The sequence below is a fragment of the Urocitellus parryii genome, chromosome 3 (genome assembly GCF_045843805.1).
Source record: "Urocitellus parryii isolate mUroPar1 chromosome 3, mUroPar1.hap1, whole genome shotgun sequence".
NCBI classification, from domain to species: domain Eukaryota; kingdom Metazoa; phylum Chordata; class Mammalia; order Rodentia; family Sciuridae; genus Urocitellus; species Urocitellus parryii.
Genome location: NC_135533.1, coordinates 45,080,937 through 45,098,455, shown reverse-complemented (window position 1 = coordinate 45,098,455; position 17,519 = coordinate 45,080,937). Strand labels below are relative to the sequence as shown.

The window sequence follows — 17,519 nt, the reverse complement described above, 5'->3', positions numbered from 1 at the left end:
TCCTTCTAAAATTGTTCTGGTTGAGTCTTTTGGCCACAGCAGTTAAAAAACTGACTAAAACAACTTGGCACTTAGTCATTTATTTTGGTTTATTTGACAATAAATTGTTTCAAATATTTTTTTAAAAAATGGTAGAGTGGAAAAAAAGCAATGAAGAAATGATTGAGAATATAATTTCAAAACAAGCTTGTCAGAGATATAGGATTTCTATAATTTGGTAACAAAAAAATAATTGAATTTTCAAGCAAAAACATATTTTCAACGTGACTCAAAATTCCAGTTTCTAAAAAGGAAATGCCTGATTTAACTCTTCAACAATTAGTTCCTGCTGAATCATCTATTGGTGGGATCCACTAGAGGCTTTTTCTTATGCAAAGTAAACATGTACTAGCTGTAAAATTTAATATCTAATTAAATAAATATTATTTAATATCACATACTTTATAAAACAGTAATACAATAAAATCTCTCCTAGATGCTACAGGAGGAGTTATAAGCAGAGTTAGGGGAAATGTTTGCTTAGCTGGGTTTGGGTCTTGATTTGCCCTTATCTTTTCTTTCTATGTCCCCATTCCTCCCTTTTGGAATGGGCATGTTTAGTCTATAGCACTGTATATTAGATATGTCTAACTTGCTTTTGATTTTTTCAGGGGTTCATAGTTAAGAGCTTGACTTAAGTCCCAGGTGAGACTTTACACTAGGACTTACAGGCAATAGTGAAATTGTTAAGACTGCGGAGCTCTTGAAGATGAACTAAATGCATTTTGCATCAAGATATGGACATGAGCTTTTGTAGGCCAGGAGAGGAATGTTATTGTTTGAATATGAGGTATCCCACAAATGTTCCTGTTAGAGCAGAAATATTCAGAGGTTAAATGATTAGATATGAGAGCTATAAAGCACACTCTAGATTTTTATCTTATTGTATAATCATTTTATTTTTTATTTTTATTTGTTCTTTTTAGATATTCATGACAGTACAGTGTCTTTGGCATAGTATACATAAATGGATTATAACATTCTAATTAGGATTCTATTCTTGTGGGTATACATGGTGCAGAGTTACCCTGGTCATGTATTCAAATACAAGGATAGGAAAGCTATGTCTAGTTAATTCTACTGTCCTTCCTCTTCCCCTCCCTCTCCCTTCCCTTCATTCCCCTTTGTTTAATCCAAAGTATGTCTATTCTTCCCCTCATCACCATTCCTTGATGTGGATTAGCATCCATATATCAGAGAGAAGATTTGGCCTTTGGTTTTTGGGGACTCAGCATGATCTTCTCCAGTTCCATACATTTACTGACAAATGCCATCATTTCATTTTTACTTATGATTGACTAGTATTCCATGTGTATATATACCATGTTTTCTTTATCCATTCATCTATTTAATGGCACCTATGTTGGTTCCATAGCTTGGCTATTGTGAAATTGAGCTGTTATAAACATTGATGTGGCTATGTCACCATATTATGTTGATTTTAAGTCTTTTGAGTACAAACCAAGGAGTGGGATAACTGAGTCAAATGGTGGTTCCATTCCAAGTTTTCTGAGGAATCTCCATATGGCTTTCCATAGTGATTGCACCAATTTGCAGTCCCACCAGTGTTGTATTAGTGTACCTTTCCCCCCACATCCTCACCAACATTTATTGTTAACTTATATTCTTCATAATTGCCATTCTGACTGGAGTGACATTCTAGTTTGAATGGACTGACTGGGTGGTAACTGCAGGCAGGTGGGGAATGGCTGGAAGAGGTGAGTCACTGAGAGCATGCCCTGGAAGGGTGCATCTTCCCTATAGCCCCTTCTTCCTCTATTTCTCGCTTTCTCTCCTTCCTGATTCCCACCATGAGCTGAGCAACTTGCCTACTCTGGGCCCTTCCACCATGGTATGCTGCTTCAACTTTGATCCAGAGTAATGGAGCCAAGTATTTATGGACTGAGAACTCTGAAAACATGAGTCCCAGATATACTTTTCTTCCTCTAAGTTGTTCTTGTCAGTTATTTGATCACAACTTTTGCAAAAACTGACGAAAATGTAATATCTCATGTAGCAACTGCTTGAACTGGTTATCCTAAGAATTTACATGTAATATTTACATTTAATTTTCACACGAGTCTTAGCCAATTTTTACTGCTATGAAATTTCAGGTAATCAAGAATGTCAGTAATTTGACCAAGTTCATTGAGTGGCACATTAGAGAACTGCTATTTAAATCCAGGCAGTCTCTTATACCTTATCTTATCCATTTAAGATATTTTTGAGTAAATCATTAAAGAAATATTATAAAGAAGCAATACAATTGTAAATAATAAGTTTAAGGGTTCTATACAGAAAAATTGAAAGAAAGAGGCCCCAAATGATACCAAATAGTCCCTCTTGTAAAATGTTATTTTTCTTAAAGTATGTAAATAAGTATTTATTGTTCAGATCTTCCTAAAAACTATTAACATCAATAAATTATGTTGTCTCCACAGAAAAATAAGAGATATGTGCATAGCAACATCTGCACATGTACATGATACTTATGTATCTATACATTTTGAACTGATGCATATGTGTGTTTGTATTTCTTAAATGCATATTTGAGTTTACATCATACATTCACACGTATTTTAGTAATAGTTAAAGCAATATGTACAGATCTAGAAATTGGGCACTGAAATGTGAGAAATAATAAGGAGACAGAAGTAAAAGGAATGTGAGTGGTCTGTCAAGTAATTTCTTAATTTATTCAGAGTTTGCCTTAAAATAGAATGTTTTAGAACATATTGCCAACGTTTGCTATTCCACTGGAAAAAAAATGGTTCCCTTTACTTTTTTTAATAATCTTCTCTTTCTCCTAGATTATTATGAATGTATTTGGACTCTTTACATGAAAATAATGAAGTTCTCTGCAAAATCAATAGACACTTCACTTCTCACTACTCTAAGACTATGCCAGCCCTCAATAAATGCCCTATTTCCATAAAGAATAGTTTACAGCCATTTTCAAAAGTACATTTCTTTTGTTTTTGTTAGAATATTTACTATGCTATATTCTGACATTTTGTTTTAAATTCATCCAATTTTAAAGCCAATAGCAGAAATGTTATATTAAAAAAAAGACTATATATATATATATATATATATATTCCAAAGTTAATTATGTTTTCCAAAATAACTGAATTTTATTGCAAATATACAATTTACTAGACTATTTATGAAGGATTGGAAATAATATTCAGTTTAGCTCCCATAATTAAGAATTTTCTGGAATGAAAGCAATTTCCTTTTGACATTTGTTCTTATATCCTATTTCTCTGTGATGCATTCACTCCTGAATGCCTATGAGATGTTTTGAAATTAGAGTAGTTTTTCTAACTACAGCAATGTTCTGATAAAGTAAACAATACAAATGAAATGAATGTAAATGTCTTTTTGATTGTACATGTTTGTAAAAAGTCACATATAACCTTTTATAGAACACTATAAAATATCAGAAAACCAATTGAATATCAACTTCAATCCTTTAATCCTCATTCTTAATTTCACAAGAATAAATAAACCAAAGCCTTATGAGAGAGTTTCAAGTTTGATAACTTTCATATTATTGGACTTGGAAAGGATCTAACTACAAATTACAGAGTTGAATAAAATTCAAGTTATGGTTGCTGCATTTATATTTCTCATCTCCAAAAGATCATGGTAAAAGCAATACCAATGGAAATAATAGCCTTCATTTCTTCATATTAAGTACCTGCTTCATAGAATTGTGGGGATGATAGTAAGAGTATCAACTGCTGAAACAGCTTCAGAAAAAAAAATTGGTATTATCCTCCAAATGAAAATTCATAAATACAACCCACCAATTTCACCCCAAGGTAAAACATACACAGTTGTCAACAATTTGTATATCAGCACTCTTCCAAAAAACCTGAAACCAACTTGAGTGTCATCATCAGAACAATAGTTGAAATAAACTATGGTATATTCACATAACAGAATAAGATGTTATAGAGTAATCAAAATACATTGCAGTGCTTAGAAATTCTGTGTGATAAACCTGAAATAATATTATATGACAAAACTCAAGACTACATGAAACATTATGTCCTTTCATAAACTCCGTGAAATCTCCCAACTAAAAATAAATTTTTAATAATAACAAACACAGGGTATAGGATTATGGTGAACTTTAGTAGAAATGGGGAGAGACAGTGGAACATGATGGGAAGAAAAAGTGCACGTGGTTAGATGCAGGTTAATATCAATGATATACCTTTATTTGAGGCAGTAGGTTCACATGCACAAGTTACATTATTAAAATATTACTAACTGCATAGGTAAGATGGTAAAGAGGGTCATGCATATATGAATGACAAAAGTGTGATGTGAAAAGGAATAACAGTTAAAATTGTGTGCACGTGGAATAAAGCCAACAATAATGTTTAGTTCTTTTGGCTTTTAGTATCAAGGGCTTAGCTTTTTACAAAATTAAGCTGTGTGCATGTTTGAATGTACCACAGTGAATTCCACCTTTATGAATATCTAGAAAGTACCAATTAAAAGTAGGTAGATAGGTAGACAGATAGACAGACAGACAGGAGAGCAGAGTAAGAAGAATGGGGCTGGGGGAAAGAGAGGGACAGAAGAGGTACCAGGGATGTAAATGGAGCAAATTAAATATTCCATGTATGTATAATTATATCAAAATGAACCCAATTATTATATATAACTCTAGTGCACTAACAAATGCTTTAAAATATGTATAATAAAATTAATAAAATAAAATGTTACAGCAATAAAAGACCCTCCGTTATAATTTATCAGTTTCGCTCCATCTTAAATATTTTTCCTAAAATGTTGCAAGTACTTACTTACTACCTATTTTTCTAGCAAACTTAAATATTTAAGGAAATTAAAGGAGGCATTATTTTCCTCTTTGTAACTGCAGGGGTTAAAATGGCATTTTTCATACTTTTCAAAGTAGAAACATACTATTTAAATAAGCTTGAAAATATTCCTTCAAAATACACTCTAAGTCATAATGTTTAATTTCAGAATACCTTCAAATCTTTTATTTGACTTTAACATGCACATGAGTTTTTAATAGCAAATTATGAACCTTCAACTTTTGACTTTCTGTTCTTTAGACCAAAACAAATCAAATGATTTAACAATGTTTTCACAGCTTTCTGTCAAAAGCATCAATATTAGAATCAACAAAATCAAAACTAGTTCATTTTCTAAAATTCAGTTCAATATGTGAATTCTATTCAGTTTCAAAAATGTTTAATAATCACCAGATGACCAAGGAAAGAATAATAAAATGAAACTTAGGAATTTGTTTGTTCATTAGATTTCAAATTATATTTAAACTATGGAGTCATTATCAAAATTTTAATCATATCATGGAGAAACTTCCAGACCTGCTTTTTTTTATGGCTCAGTGTTCTTTGTACTATTTTCTTTAATGATAAGGACTGATTTCAAGTAGAATAAGAAACATTAGGAGTAAAATGGCTTCCAATGTGTTGTACTCTTAGGAGCATTAGACTTCAAAATAGCCCCCAGAAATCTTTGCATAGGTTCCTTCACAAGATAAGTTGGAGACTTTATGAGAGTTTCAAAACTACATTTCACTTTTGTTTCAAGATTAAATAGAGAAGTTTTATAGAAACTAATGAGCTATTTATGTTAAAAGTCCATTATTTTAATACCTTTGGACTGAAATAGAAAACTCACACCTTTGGGAAAGCCCATTCAGGACATTCTTTTCTGACTCAATAAAGTATCTAATGTCCATTTTGGGGGTTGATCAAATTTAAGAATATAATATATAAGCTTATTACATTTCCAATTCAAAAATACCACATTTGGTAAGAATTGGAAATTATTTAATTAATAAATTTCAATATGCATGGTGACATTTTTTCCTAAATTGTAATAAAATGGCATAGGATTAGATAACATTACTTTCTGTAGATGAAGAAAGGAAACCAGATCCTCATTCAAAATAGAGAAAGGAGGGTAATGATGGGAGTATAGTTATCATCCAACTTCATCACATGCAAAGCCCAGGAATACTACAATAGTTCCTGTGTGATGGTCCTCATAAATCCCAGCTTACTTCATGAATAATCCAGCCTCTGAACAGAACTTCTGGGTAGAATATAGAATTATCTGGATGAAAGATGTTTTAATGCAAACAGCATGCCAAAGTTTGATGCCACATTTAATTCCCTTAGATTCAAGCATATATATTTGTATTCAATTCTTGTTCTTCTAAACTCGTAAGTCTTCCAACTATCCCTTCATGACTATGTTTAATTCTCCAATATGGTGATTCTTATCAATGCATTGCCTCTATAAGTTTTCATTATACATATGCCATATGCATGGTCACAATCTGATTTGTACTGAAAAAAAAAAACTTATCGTATGACAATCTCCAGAGATTTCAAGATATGTAAGCCACTTTCTCTTTCAAAGTCATAAAAATAATTAAACACCTGAAGAGGATATATACATACCTACTAAAAAATGAGAAAAAAAGAATGAAATTAGTTTAAATAGAATTCAAAATTAATGTGATATTCTCTGTTTTTTTTTTTAAATTTCACCATAGAGTTTATTAATGGATACTGGGTAGCTCATAGACTTTCTAAGGATGGCCAAATAAGCACTAATACTAGAACTTACAGCTGTTAATCTGCAAAGTTATACTCAAAATTTTTAAATTCCCCTGTAAGTTCCCATATAGTTCCATCTATTGACCACCAGTAGTCTCTTCAACTAAAATGTGGAATTCATTTTTTTCTTTGAACTATTTTATTTTTAATCAGCTAATAATTTAATCATATATTATTATAAAATGCCCTATTTTGGGACAATTTCATGAATAACTCAATATAAATTTTAAGCTAAAGTAAATATGACAAATCTAATGAAAAATTAAAATCTGTACATGATGAAGTTATTTGTAAAATGATCTTCTTCATATTTTTTAATCTAAGTTTGGCCTAGATTAGTAAATTACTGCCTATGTTGAGATGGTACTGCTTCATGGCTAAGGAGTGCTTGTGACAATGCTGGTATCAACTCACATCTGCAACACATTAACACGTACCTTTTTCTACATTTGAGCATTATATAGGCTAAGTCTCTAACAGATGCAGACTCAAACCTCAAAAACCTTTCAAACTAGTTATGAAGGCAAGAAGTAAAATTACATACAGAATGAAACTTAGTTACATCAAGGGTAATTCCAAATAGAGATGACAAGATTTGGGAGTTGGAAAAGGCTTCAAGGAGAAGGTCAATGCAAAGACTGGTTCTCAAAGAAGAAAACTAAAGGGCAAACATTCTACAGAATCTACAAAATCAGAGAGTCTTGCAAATGTGCACAGAAATGAATAGACAGTATGTGACCACGGGGTTTTATGTCATACCAGAAGATATCCCACACCACCAAAGCTAGTTGCTAAAGTCAGTGGAAGGAAACAAAAGTCTTCACAATGATCCTGTATCATCTCATCTCAAAAATCTTTCAGATCTCATTGCTATTAAACTCTTCACTCCATTGCTTCAATTACAAAGTCATTAGACAGAATATCCCAAACCTCAGCCCCTTGATGTTTGTACATTCTGAGCATCTATAATCTGAAAATCCAAATGAAATATGCTCCCAAATTCCTAAATTTTTAAGTGCCATTATGATGCCACAAGGTAACAATCACAGGTGCATTAAAAATATCTTTTAAAATTGTCTAGTGCACTAAACATATTATATAAAATTACCTGAAGCTTTGTGTGTAAGATGTATATGAAACAAATATATTTTGTGTTCAGATACCTGTTAAAATATTTAAATGTATTATTTGAGCATTTTGCCTTATGATGTACTATGTACAGATACCTCATATGCATATACAAAAAAAAATCTGAAAAACAATTTGAAATCTTTCTGGTCCCAAGAATTTTGGATAAGTGATATGAATAACCTGAACCTTTTTCTCTCTTTCTCTAAAACTCTTCATTCAGATATTCAGACTCACTTCATCATTTCAGTTAGCCATCAACTCAGATGTCAGCATGTTAGAAAGAACTTCTCTGTCCTTTCTCCCAAACTACAGCCTTATTACCCAGATTTCTTTCTTTCATAGAATTCATCAGGACCTAGAATTATAGCACAAATTTATATATTCTGCCTTTCCCCACTATTTTAGATCTGCACCTTGCTTAAAGGTAGGAAGCTGGGTGTATGCTTATTTCTATGGCCGACAAGAAATAAGTTATCAAAAAGTCTGTTAAATTAAATTGAACTCTGAGCCACATTTTGATTTCCTGAGAGTGTATGCCACTGATATTATTTTGTGTCTACAAAAGCACTATTACTTGTATTTAAAAAAAGAGGAAGATGGGTGAATTAGGTCCACATAACATTTAAAAATGATACAAGATCTTTTACTTTTAGAACAAAGCCTTTCCATCCAATTTGATATTATCTCAACTGTTATCCTCTCTTTTAGTGTTGTTTTTTTCTCATTAACTTCTGATAACTCCTTCCCTACTCCCTCCACATTTTCATGATTCAGATTTTCTTTACATAACACACTTTCAAAATTTCCAAGGCAAAGTGGATTGTACAATGCCATTTTATGTATCTGCATCGATGTTTATATTTTGTACACCTTTTAAGCCCTTAGAATGTGGACTTCCTGACAACAATTTCATGTACCTTATATGTAATTTAGAGATAATGGTTCACTATCTCTATGCAGAAATTAGTCAACAACCATTAACTCTAACCTTTGCAGAAAAATTAGCTATAGATAAAAAAGTAGATAAATCTTCCCAGTCAAAAGAGAAAGACAAAAAGAGTGGATTATAGTACATCATAAGGCAAAATGCTCAAATGATAAATTTAAATATTTTAACATGACCCTCCTCTTCCCTAATCTCTCCCCCTCCCTAACTTTCCCTTCCTAATCTCAGAAGAAGTTGGATTACCTTTCTTCCCCAACCTAGGCAGAGTTATTCATTCTTGAGCACACACCCATTACAGGAAAGAGGTAATTCAGACTTCAAGGATGGTACCAGAAGAACTAATAAATGACTGTCTCCCAAATTAACAAGTGAATTACAACTCCAGGCAAGGGAACCTGGAATGTAGCCTTTAAATCACCTCTTTAAAAATCCCTTTTTCCCTCTGGTAGGCAGAATCACAGACTCTAGGACAGGAGTCCCCTGTGTTTCTCTTCTTCAATAAAAGTTATTTTTCCCTTTTCTCTAAATAAATAAATATTTTTAACATGGAACAAAGCCAAGACTCTTATATTACTACTACTGAGACAGCACTGCTACCTTGCTATGGACCTCTCCATGGTGTGCAGGTATTCACTCATTTCAAGATCCAAATACATAAACACAGACCTTTTTCTACATTTGAGGACTGGGTAATAAGCCTTCAAAAATTACAGAATCAAATCTCCAAAAAATTTGAAATCTTTCTGGTCCCAAGAATTTTGGATAAGTGATATATATATAAGTAAGGTGTAAGAAAAGAAACCACAAATTATATGCAAAATGAGACTTTAATACTAAAGTCAAACATAATTCCAACAAGAGGTGATGTAGGCTTAGGAGGTTGAAAAGTTTTCATGAACAAAATCAAGGCAGAGGCTAGTTCTTGGAGAAGAAAACAAAAGTGGAAAACATTCAAATGATAAAGCAAAGAACCCTATAATGTGCACACAAAAAAATAAAGAGATGGTGTTTCACCATTGGGTATCTTTTCAATACCAGACAATATTTCATGCTGCTGAATCTAGCTGCTGGACCTAAGGAGAAAACAATACTTATTTCTCTCTGTATATGTATTTGTGGTCAGAAAATAATATAAAACACAAGAGAAAATGGGGAGAGGGAAATAGGAATGAATTTATCATAGTTCTGAAGGAAAAATAATGCTTCCTTTACTATCAAAGATCTTTGCCTATTCTTGTTCTTCCGATGAAAAAGAAGTTAAATTGCACATTTTCAACAATTCACAGGCTAATTCATTTTATTCAATGTAGGCAAAATGACTGATTTACTTTTCTGTCAGTCCAGGTACCATTAAGTGGTTTCCCCCAAGTGGCATAAAAGTTCACTGGATGAGAACATAACATTATATTGTATCAACTGGGCATTATCATGGTAAAAAGCAAAGGCAAAGCCAGCAATGATATTAAGAAATGTGGGAAAAGTGAGACACAGAGTATAGAACAAGGAGAGAAATTCACTATATGAATGGAATAAACTGCCAATTTGTTCCTATTCTTATCAGAAGCAATCCCCAGATAATTATTACAGCACATTTCTAGGTAATATTTGAAGATCTTAAGAAAAAAATGAGATTAAAAGTGAAATTCCAAAAGTACTGCTATTATTTAATGGTATTAACTATGGGAAAGTCACAAGATTCTTGCAAGTGTGAAATGATAAATTTTTAAATAAATGACAGCTAAGTTTTCTTCCACTAGGAATTGAATGATCAGTTAATAAGAAATCTTAATGTTAGTAATTCATTTTCAAAGATGAATATAACTGGGAGAAAAGTTCTGAATTAAATGGTGTAACTATAAAAATAAATGTAAGACAAAGTCCATCAGTAAAAGGAACAAACAGCGGACCTACTGAAAATCAATAATGTTCCCTTATCTAGAGTACCATGTTGAGATACCATATATTATTTCTTTCTGACATATTGTCTAGAAAGGAAGTACATGCTAAAAAGTTTTACATGGTAGGAAAAGTCACATAGTTTAAAATGCCAACTCAAATATTGTTCCTATTTCAAATTATGGCTGCAATAATATGAAAACACTTAAGATAGTGTTTAATACTAAAAAGAAGAAGAATACATACCACATTTCAACTTCTATCCATTTACATTCTCCACAGAACTTCATACAAATATGTTGTAGTATGCCAAAATTAAAATGACTCTTACCCATAATTGGGCTCTTCACCAGTCAGATAAATTTTAGTACTTCCCCAACTCTGTAAACATTATTAGATTAACACATTAGCAATATTTAAGTTCAGAGGCTAACACAAGGGGGATAATTCCATCAATTTTAGTAGATGCATGCACTGAAAGTCTCTACGTAAATGATTTTGCAAGATATACTCCTTATATTCCCCAATGTAATTAGAATTGTGACAGGTAGCAGGAGGATGCTATTTAAGTGCATTTTTATATTTCTTTTTATCATATAGCATACATATGATCATGAATGAAATGATAAATTCTTCTCAAATTATGCCACTCTAAAAAGCAAAATTTCCTTTTTTGAAAATGTCATGTTGTTAGAAAAATTGCAATGAGCTGGGCATGAAGGCTCCTTCTTGTAATCCCATTTAATCAGGAGGCTAAGGCAGGAGTTGAAGGCCAACCTTATCAACTTAGCAAGACCCTTTCTCAAAAAAATATGTTAAAAAATTAATCAAATTAAATAAAATGGACTTGTGACATAGTTCAATCCCCAGTACAAAAGAGGAAAAAAATTAAAAAATTGCAATGAAATTTTATTTTGCCTTAAAAAAAAAAAAAAAAAACCTGGGGATTGAACCCTGGACCTAGTGCATAAGCATGTGATCTATCATTGTGCTATACCCCCCAGCCCTTGCTTTTGTTTGTTTTTGTTTCTTAAAATACAAATTCACTAAACCTATTAAAATTGAAATATGATATTGCTAGTTTTTGATGGTTTTAATCAGTAGACAATTACAAAGTTTCCTTAGAGCAAAAATGTACTTCTACCATGCTTCAGGTAAATACACGATATAAACAAATATTTTGCTTTCCCAAATTTGTTCAAACTTCAGAATATGATTCATGTAGTTAAATACACAAAATTTACAGCGACTCAGGAGGCTGAGACAGGAGGATCACAAATTTGTGGCCAGCCTGGGCAACTCAGCAAGATCCTATTTCAAGATAAAACTTTAAGTAGGGACACAGATATATACACACTTAGTGGTAGTATTTGCCTAGCATGCGTGAGGCCCAGAGTTCAATCCCCAGAATTACAAAAAGTAAAAATAACATCAAAAAATTTCATTCTAAACATGAACTTTACAGAAATGCCATATAGCAGCTTTCTTCTCCATACTGGAAACTTTGATGAAAACAACTTGGTTTTAAAATGTAAAAAGTGGTATGGATCACAAGATGATATTTCTAAAGTTCTTAAGATTTATATTATAAGCAATATCATCACTTAAAAAATGTGTCTAGGGCTGGGATGTGGCTCAGTGGTACAGTGATTGCCTAGCATGAGTGAAGCCCTAGGTTTGATCCTCAAGAATGCAATGAAATTTTTTTTTAAATAGTTGATTATCTGTGGGGCTGGAGATGTGGCTCAAGCGGTAGAGCGCTCGCCTGGCATGCATGAGGCCCAGGTTCGATCCTCAGCACCACATACAAACAAAGATGTTGTGTCCGCTGAAAACTACAAAATAAATATTAAAATTCTCTCTCTCTCTCTCTCTCTCTCTCTCTCTCTCTCTCTCTCTCTCTCTCTCTCTCTCTCCCTCTCTCTTAAAAAAAAAAAAGTTGATATATGAATAGTTCCTCAAATTATTCAATATGCCATCTGGTTACACTTTTAAATCCCAAATCATGAACATGAAGTACAACGACAAACCGAAGCTTGACCCTATTGAACAAATTTTTAAATAGTTTTTGATTATTATTGGTGAACATCTGGAAGTTTCCTGAATTGAGCAACATTTAAACACTACCATCTGAACAAAGACTATCAACGAATGTTATCTCTTTTTCACCATGGCAAACTAAGGCAGTAATCAGAGTTTTCCCATGGAAAGGGAAATGGGTGGGATGGAGGCAAAAGGGTAACCAGGGCCCTGAGCAGGTTAATAAATATCTTCGAAAAGAAAGGATGGAATGGAGGAACAGACTTACAGATATTGTGTAAAATGACCTGAGAAGTAGTCTTTAATTCTACCAGTCCTCCATGACAAAGCTCTTGGGTATTTGTTCTCATGTAGGTAATGTTTACATAAGCTGGAACTTTTGATAGCCATTGTTTAGGATCACCTTTTCACATCTATTATCATTAATTGATGAAAATCAGTATCATTAAAATTATAGTCACATTCAGGCAGGTGTGGTGGCACACCCCTATAATCCCAACTCAGGAGGCTGAGGCAAGAGGATCACGAGTTCAAAGTCAGCCTCAGCAAAAGTGAGGCACTAAGCAACTCAGTAAGACTTTGTATCTAAATAAAATAAAAAATAGTACTGGGGATATGGTTCAGTGTTTGAGTGCCCCTGAATTCAATTCCTGATACTCACTCCCACTTCCCAAAAAAAGCTCAGAGTATAATGGAAAATTCTGATCATCTCACAGACACAACTTCATGGTATCTAAAACTACTGCGTACATTCCAGAAAGTTTACACTTTATACTTTATCCTCTAAAACGGCAGCATAAAAGATTGTCAGGCAATGGCTTTTGCTGAATATATTCTATTCCTACATAATGCTGTTGAGTCACAAAATAACCACAGATAAGAAATCAAAAAGGCACTGCTTTTAAGAATCTATTTCTCCAGGAAATTAAAATGCACTATAAATATTTTTGATGAGAAATTAAATACATTTTCCTAAGAAATTTTGTTGTTATATAAAGCATATGCTTTGCTAAATGTCTACATATACTCTTCATTTTGGTTGCAGTAACATTTCCACATATGAAAAGTTGGATGGTGTATTCCATTAGAATCATTAATTAGCTTAATTTCCTGAAAATTAAAATTTTCAACTTCAGTGAAACTTGTCTTGAAACTAATTCCCGTTTTGCTTCCAAGTTCTGATAAACTGTACATACATGTATATGTGTGTGTATATATATATATATATGTATTTAATCCTAATCTACTTACCTATGAAATGTGTGAACTACTCAAGCATTATTCAGTTTCTTACTGCAGAAATAAGTATTTATAAACATTTTGTTTATATAATAAACATTGTCATTAGTGGTTAAAATTTCTTCATTTTTTTCTGAAAACAAACAAATTTCAAAATAAAAGTTGGAAGTAATTTCAGGGAACAAATATTAAAATAATACCAACTTTTCAGGTATAGAATAGAACTTTTAGTTAGATGAAATTAGCAGCTCAACAACTTTCATTGTAATAGTTCCTACATTCAATACATATCTATATGTAGATATAGCTATATCTAGACAGTAGATAAGAGTGAAATGACATGAGACCTCATGAAAACCTGCCATATACACCAATTTTTTAAAGTATTATTTCCCTTTAATATTTCTTCCTTTATTGAAGCATTCTTTTATATTCACATATACTTCTAATTTACAATCATGACAGTGATTGACACTGCTCAATTGTCCCATAATAATAATTTCGAATGACATAAAGGCAATAAGACAAAAAAAACACCAAATTATCTTTTAATAAAGAAAAAGCACCTAAGGTATTCTGAATCTTCTTCACAATCTGTCACAAAATTGTCAACCAAATAAAAGGGAAATATAAGCTATATGATATGAACTTCACTAACTGATTTTTAAAAAAAATCTACCCATAAGTCTTCAAAAATAAATGAGACTATGTCAAAATCAAAAGCACTGTATTTTACTTTATAATAATTTGTTAATTAACTCACCCAAAATTCCTCATGTAAAAAATATTCCATTAGGTGGCCATCTGACAACATGAGAAACTGTTCAACACAATATGTCTAATAAAATTAAGTTGACTTTAACCACAATGTCATTTAAGGAAGCCAATGAAATTAGCCAGAAACAAAACTTAAACAGCAGCCTTGGGAATAACTTTTTTCTTACAGCCATTACCAAATCCTTACTGAACTGATTACCTATGCAAGAAAAGTAGCATAAAGCTGAAGAAAGGGCAATAACATCACTCCTTGGCTTATCTAAAAACTAATAAAAGTAAAAGGCTCTAACCATTTTATTAGATTCTCTAATATGTATAATGCTGTGACTTTCAGCAGTTTGATTAACATTCTTAATCATCTGACACTTCTTTTTTTCCTACCATCTAAACAATTCTTAATACTAGCCCTAAAAATCTATTTTAAAATACACGTGAATTCAAAATAGTCCCTTCAGTTATAAAACTTCATCTCCCCCCACAATTAAAGAATGCACAAAAGAATTCTAGAAGGAAATTAGGAACCAAAATTGTATAATGCAGCCTGTCCTTGGTGAACATCAATCTCACCAGACATTCACTGCTCTATCTTCCATGCGTATTTAGTGGGTGTGGATCCATTGCTCAGGATCTGTAGTTTCTAAAAAAAAGTGTGGATGACAATCATGTGCTTCTTCTTCTTTTTTTTTTTTTTTTTTTTGAAACTGTGAACCTAGACTTTTAAATATCATTCCACTACATTTTGTGGAGTTGATCAGCTTCAGTCCTGACGGACTAAAAAATAACCTATCAGCTGTAATGAAAATGCACCTATTATTACATGCATATTTTAAAATTCTTCGGATACATCTACAATCTACTTTTTGTCTTTTTGTAAAATAAGAACTGTGATGCTGAGAGGGAGAAATGCATTCCATATGTATCAACAGGAAAATAATACTTCAAATATACATGGAAACTTTTCATTGGAATGCATGGAAGCATTTTCTAAACATTGCAGTACATGTTGTGCATATTCACATATTTATTAGGGCATAAGTTTTGTTTTTGTTTTTCTTTGTTATATATTTTTATATACTCATACATATATCTTTAACATTCTCCTATATTCAGGAATTTCAAAATTTGTGTCTTTATCCCTTTCAGGGGTCAATACTCGATATCTGCCAGCAACCCACTAGTACCTCAATCTTTGCATCATACCATTTCACAGATTAGAAGACTTTCCAAATCATTTAGATAATGTTTTCCTAAATGTACTTAGGAAAAAGAAAACAATTAGTTTCTCTGAAGTATCATAGCACCTTAATAGACCCACAATCAACTCCCCCACATCCAACCTCCACCCCATTTCCCTTGATGGCACCTACCCTAGTGTTGTCATGGTGACGATGGTATACCAAAATGCTGCAGGGATGCTGGTGAACTTGCTGGCTGAAGACCCCTTTTCTGCGTAGAACATAACTGTTGCGAAAATGATGATGGCCATAGTGAGCGAAAAGAGCAAGAAGCCCAATTCCGAGGCACAGCTCTTCAGTGTGTACCCCAGGATGCGGAGGCCTTGGGAGTGGCGGGAAAACTTAAAGATCCTGAAGACTCGAAAGACTCGAAGTGTGACAAAGGCTCCACTGACATCCTCATTGTCTGTCATGACCAGCCCAATGTAATAAGGCAGGATGGCCACCACATCGATGATACTCATGACACTGCGCACAAAACGGTAACGACTAGGTGCTGCAGCCAGGCGAAGCAAATACTCAACTGTAAAGATCATGACACAGGCAGTATCCAAGCAGAAGAAGGCCACTGCATACCGCTCCCCACAGGGCAGTTCCTTGATGTGGCCTGGGCTAGACCCACAGGGCACTGTTTCTACCACATTAGCGATGACTGAGACGGCAATGAAGAACCCTGTCACATAGTAGAACACCAGGGCCATTGTGCTGGTGTGGGGGTTCTCAAAGGCCCTCCAGACCTTCTGCCTAGCCGTCATGGTGGGCAGGGCACTCTCCCCAGTGTTGTCAGTGTCGGCATCGTCCTGTAGACGCTCGGCATTCTCTCGCCTGCGGTCCTTGTACTCCTCATAACAGCAGTCGCCAATAATTTCTGGGATGAGGCCAAAGAAGGCCAATTCTTCATCATAAGCAGAGATGCACTCATGGCGGGGATAGTGGAGCTTCCCCGTGCGGTAGAAATTCAGAATGTGGCGGAAGATGTCTGGGTCACGGTCAAAGAAATATTGCTGAGTCTCTGGATGGTAGAAAAAGTCCCTCTCAGAACTGCCCAGCAGAGTGTCTGGGTACCGTTCCAGGGTGTCCTGCCATGTCTGGAAGCGGGTGCCACTCACATTCAGCACAATGAGGGCATCCTGAGTCCTCTTTCTCTCCTGCCTTGGGGGAGCAGGCATGGGCCCAGAGGCCACAGGCATCCACCCAATGGCTGCTGCCCTTGCAAAGGGCAGCCATGCGGCCACACCAGCCGCCATGTTGCCGGGAAGTGGGGCACCAAGAGTAAAGGAGCTTCTACAGTGGGTCAGCCAAAGAAGCACAGTCGTACCCTCCTCGTCTCAAGCCCAGTACTGGAGAACACGGTTCAGAGGTATCACCCTACTCCAAAACAGTGCTCCAGGTGAAGTCAGTCCTCAGGAAGGCAAGTTTCTCTCTCAGGTATGAGGAATAACAATTTTTTAAAAATGCAATCACCTCCAGTAGAAGCAAACCCAACCTGTGTCAGCAGTTGCACAGGCCCCCTCCTGGCACGAATGAGTACACAGGTGACTGGATGCAGCAGTTTCTTCAAACAGGTGTCTAATTTCT

The 17,519-nt window shown here is 34.0% G+C and overlaps 1 protein-coding gene across 1 annotated transcript in view; it reads right to left on the bottom strand.

Moving 5' to 3' along the window:
* Kcnd2 (potassium voltage-gated channel subfamily D member 2) overlaps positions 1-17,188 on the bottom strand; it is a 448,576-nt gene extending 431,388 nt beyond the window's left edge. The window contains exon 1 of the mRNA XM_026388726.2: positions 16,074-17,188. Within this exon, the coding sequence (XP_026244511.1) occupies positions 16,074-17,188 (1,115 nt within the window). The remainder of the gene's footprint in view (positions 1-16,073) is intronic.
* Positions 17,189-17,519: the final 331 nt, after the last annotated feature.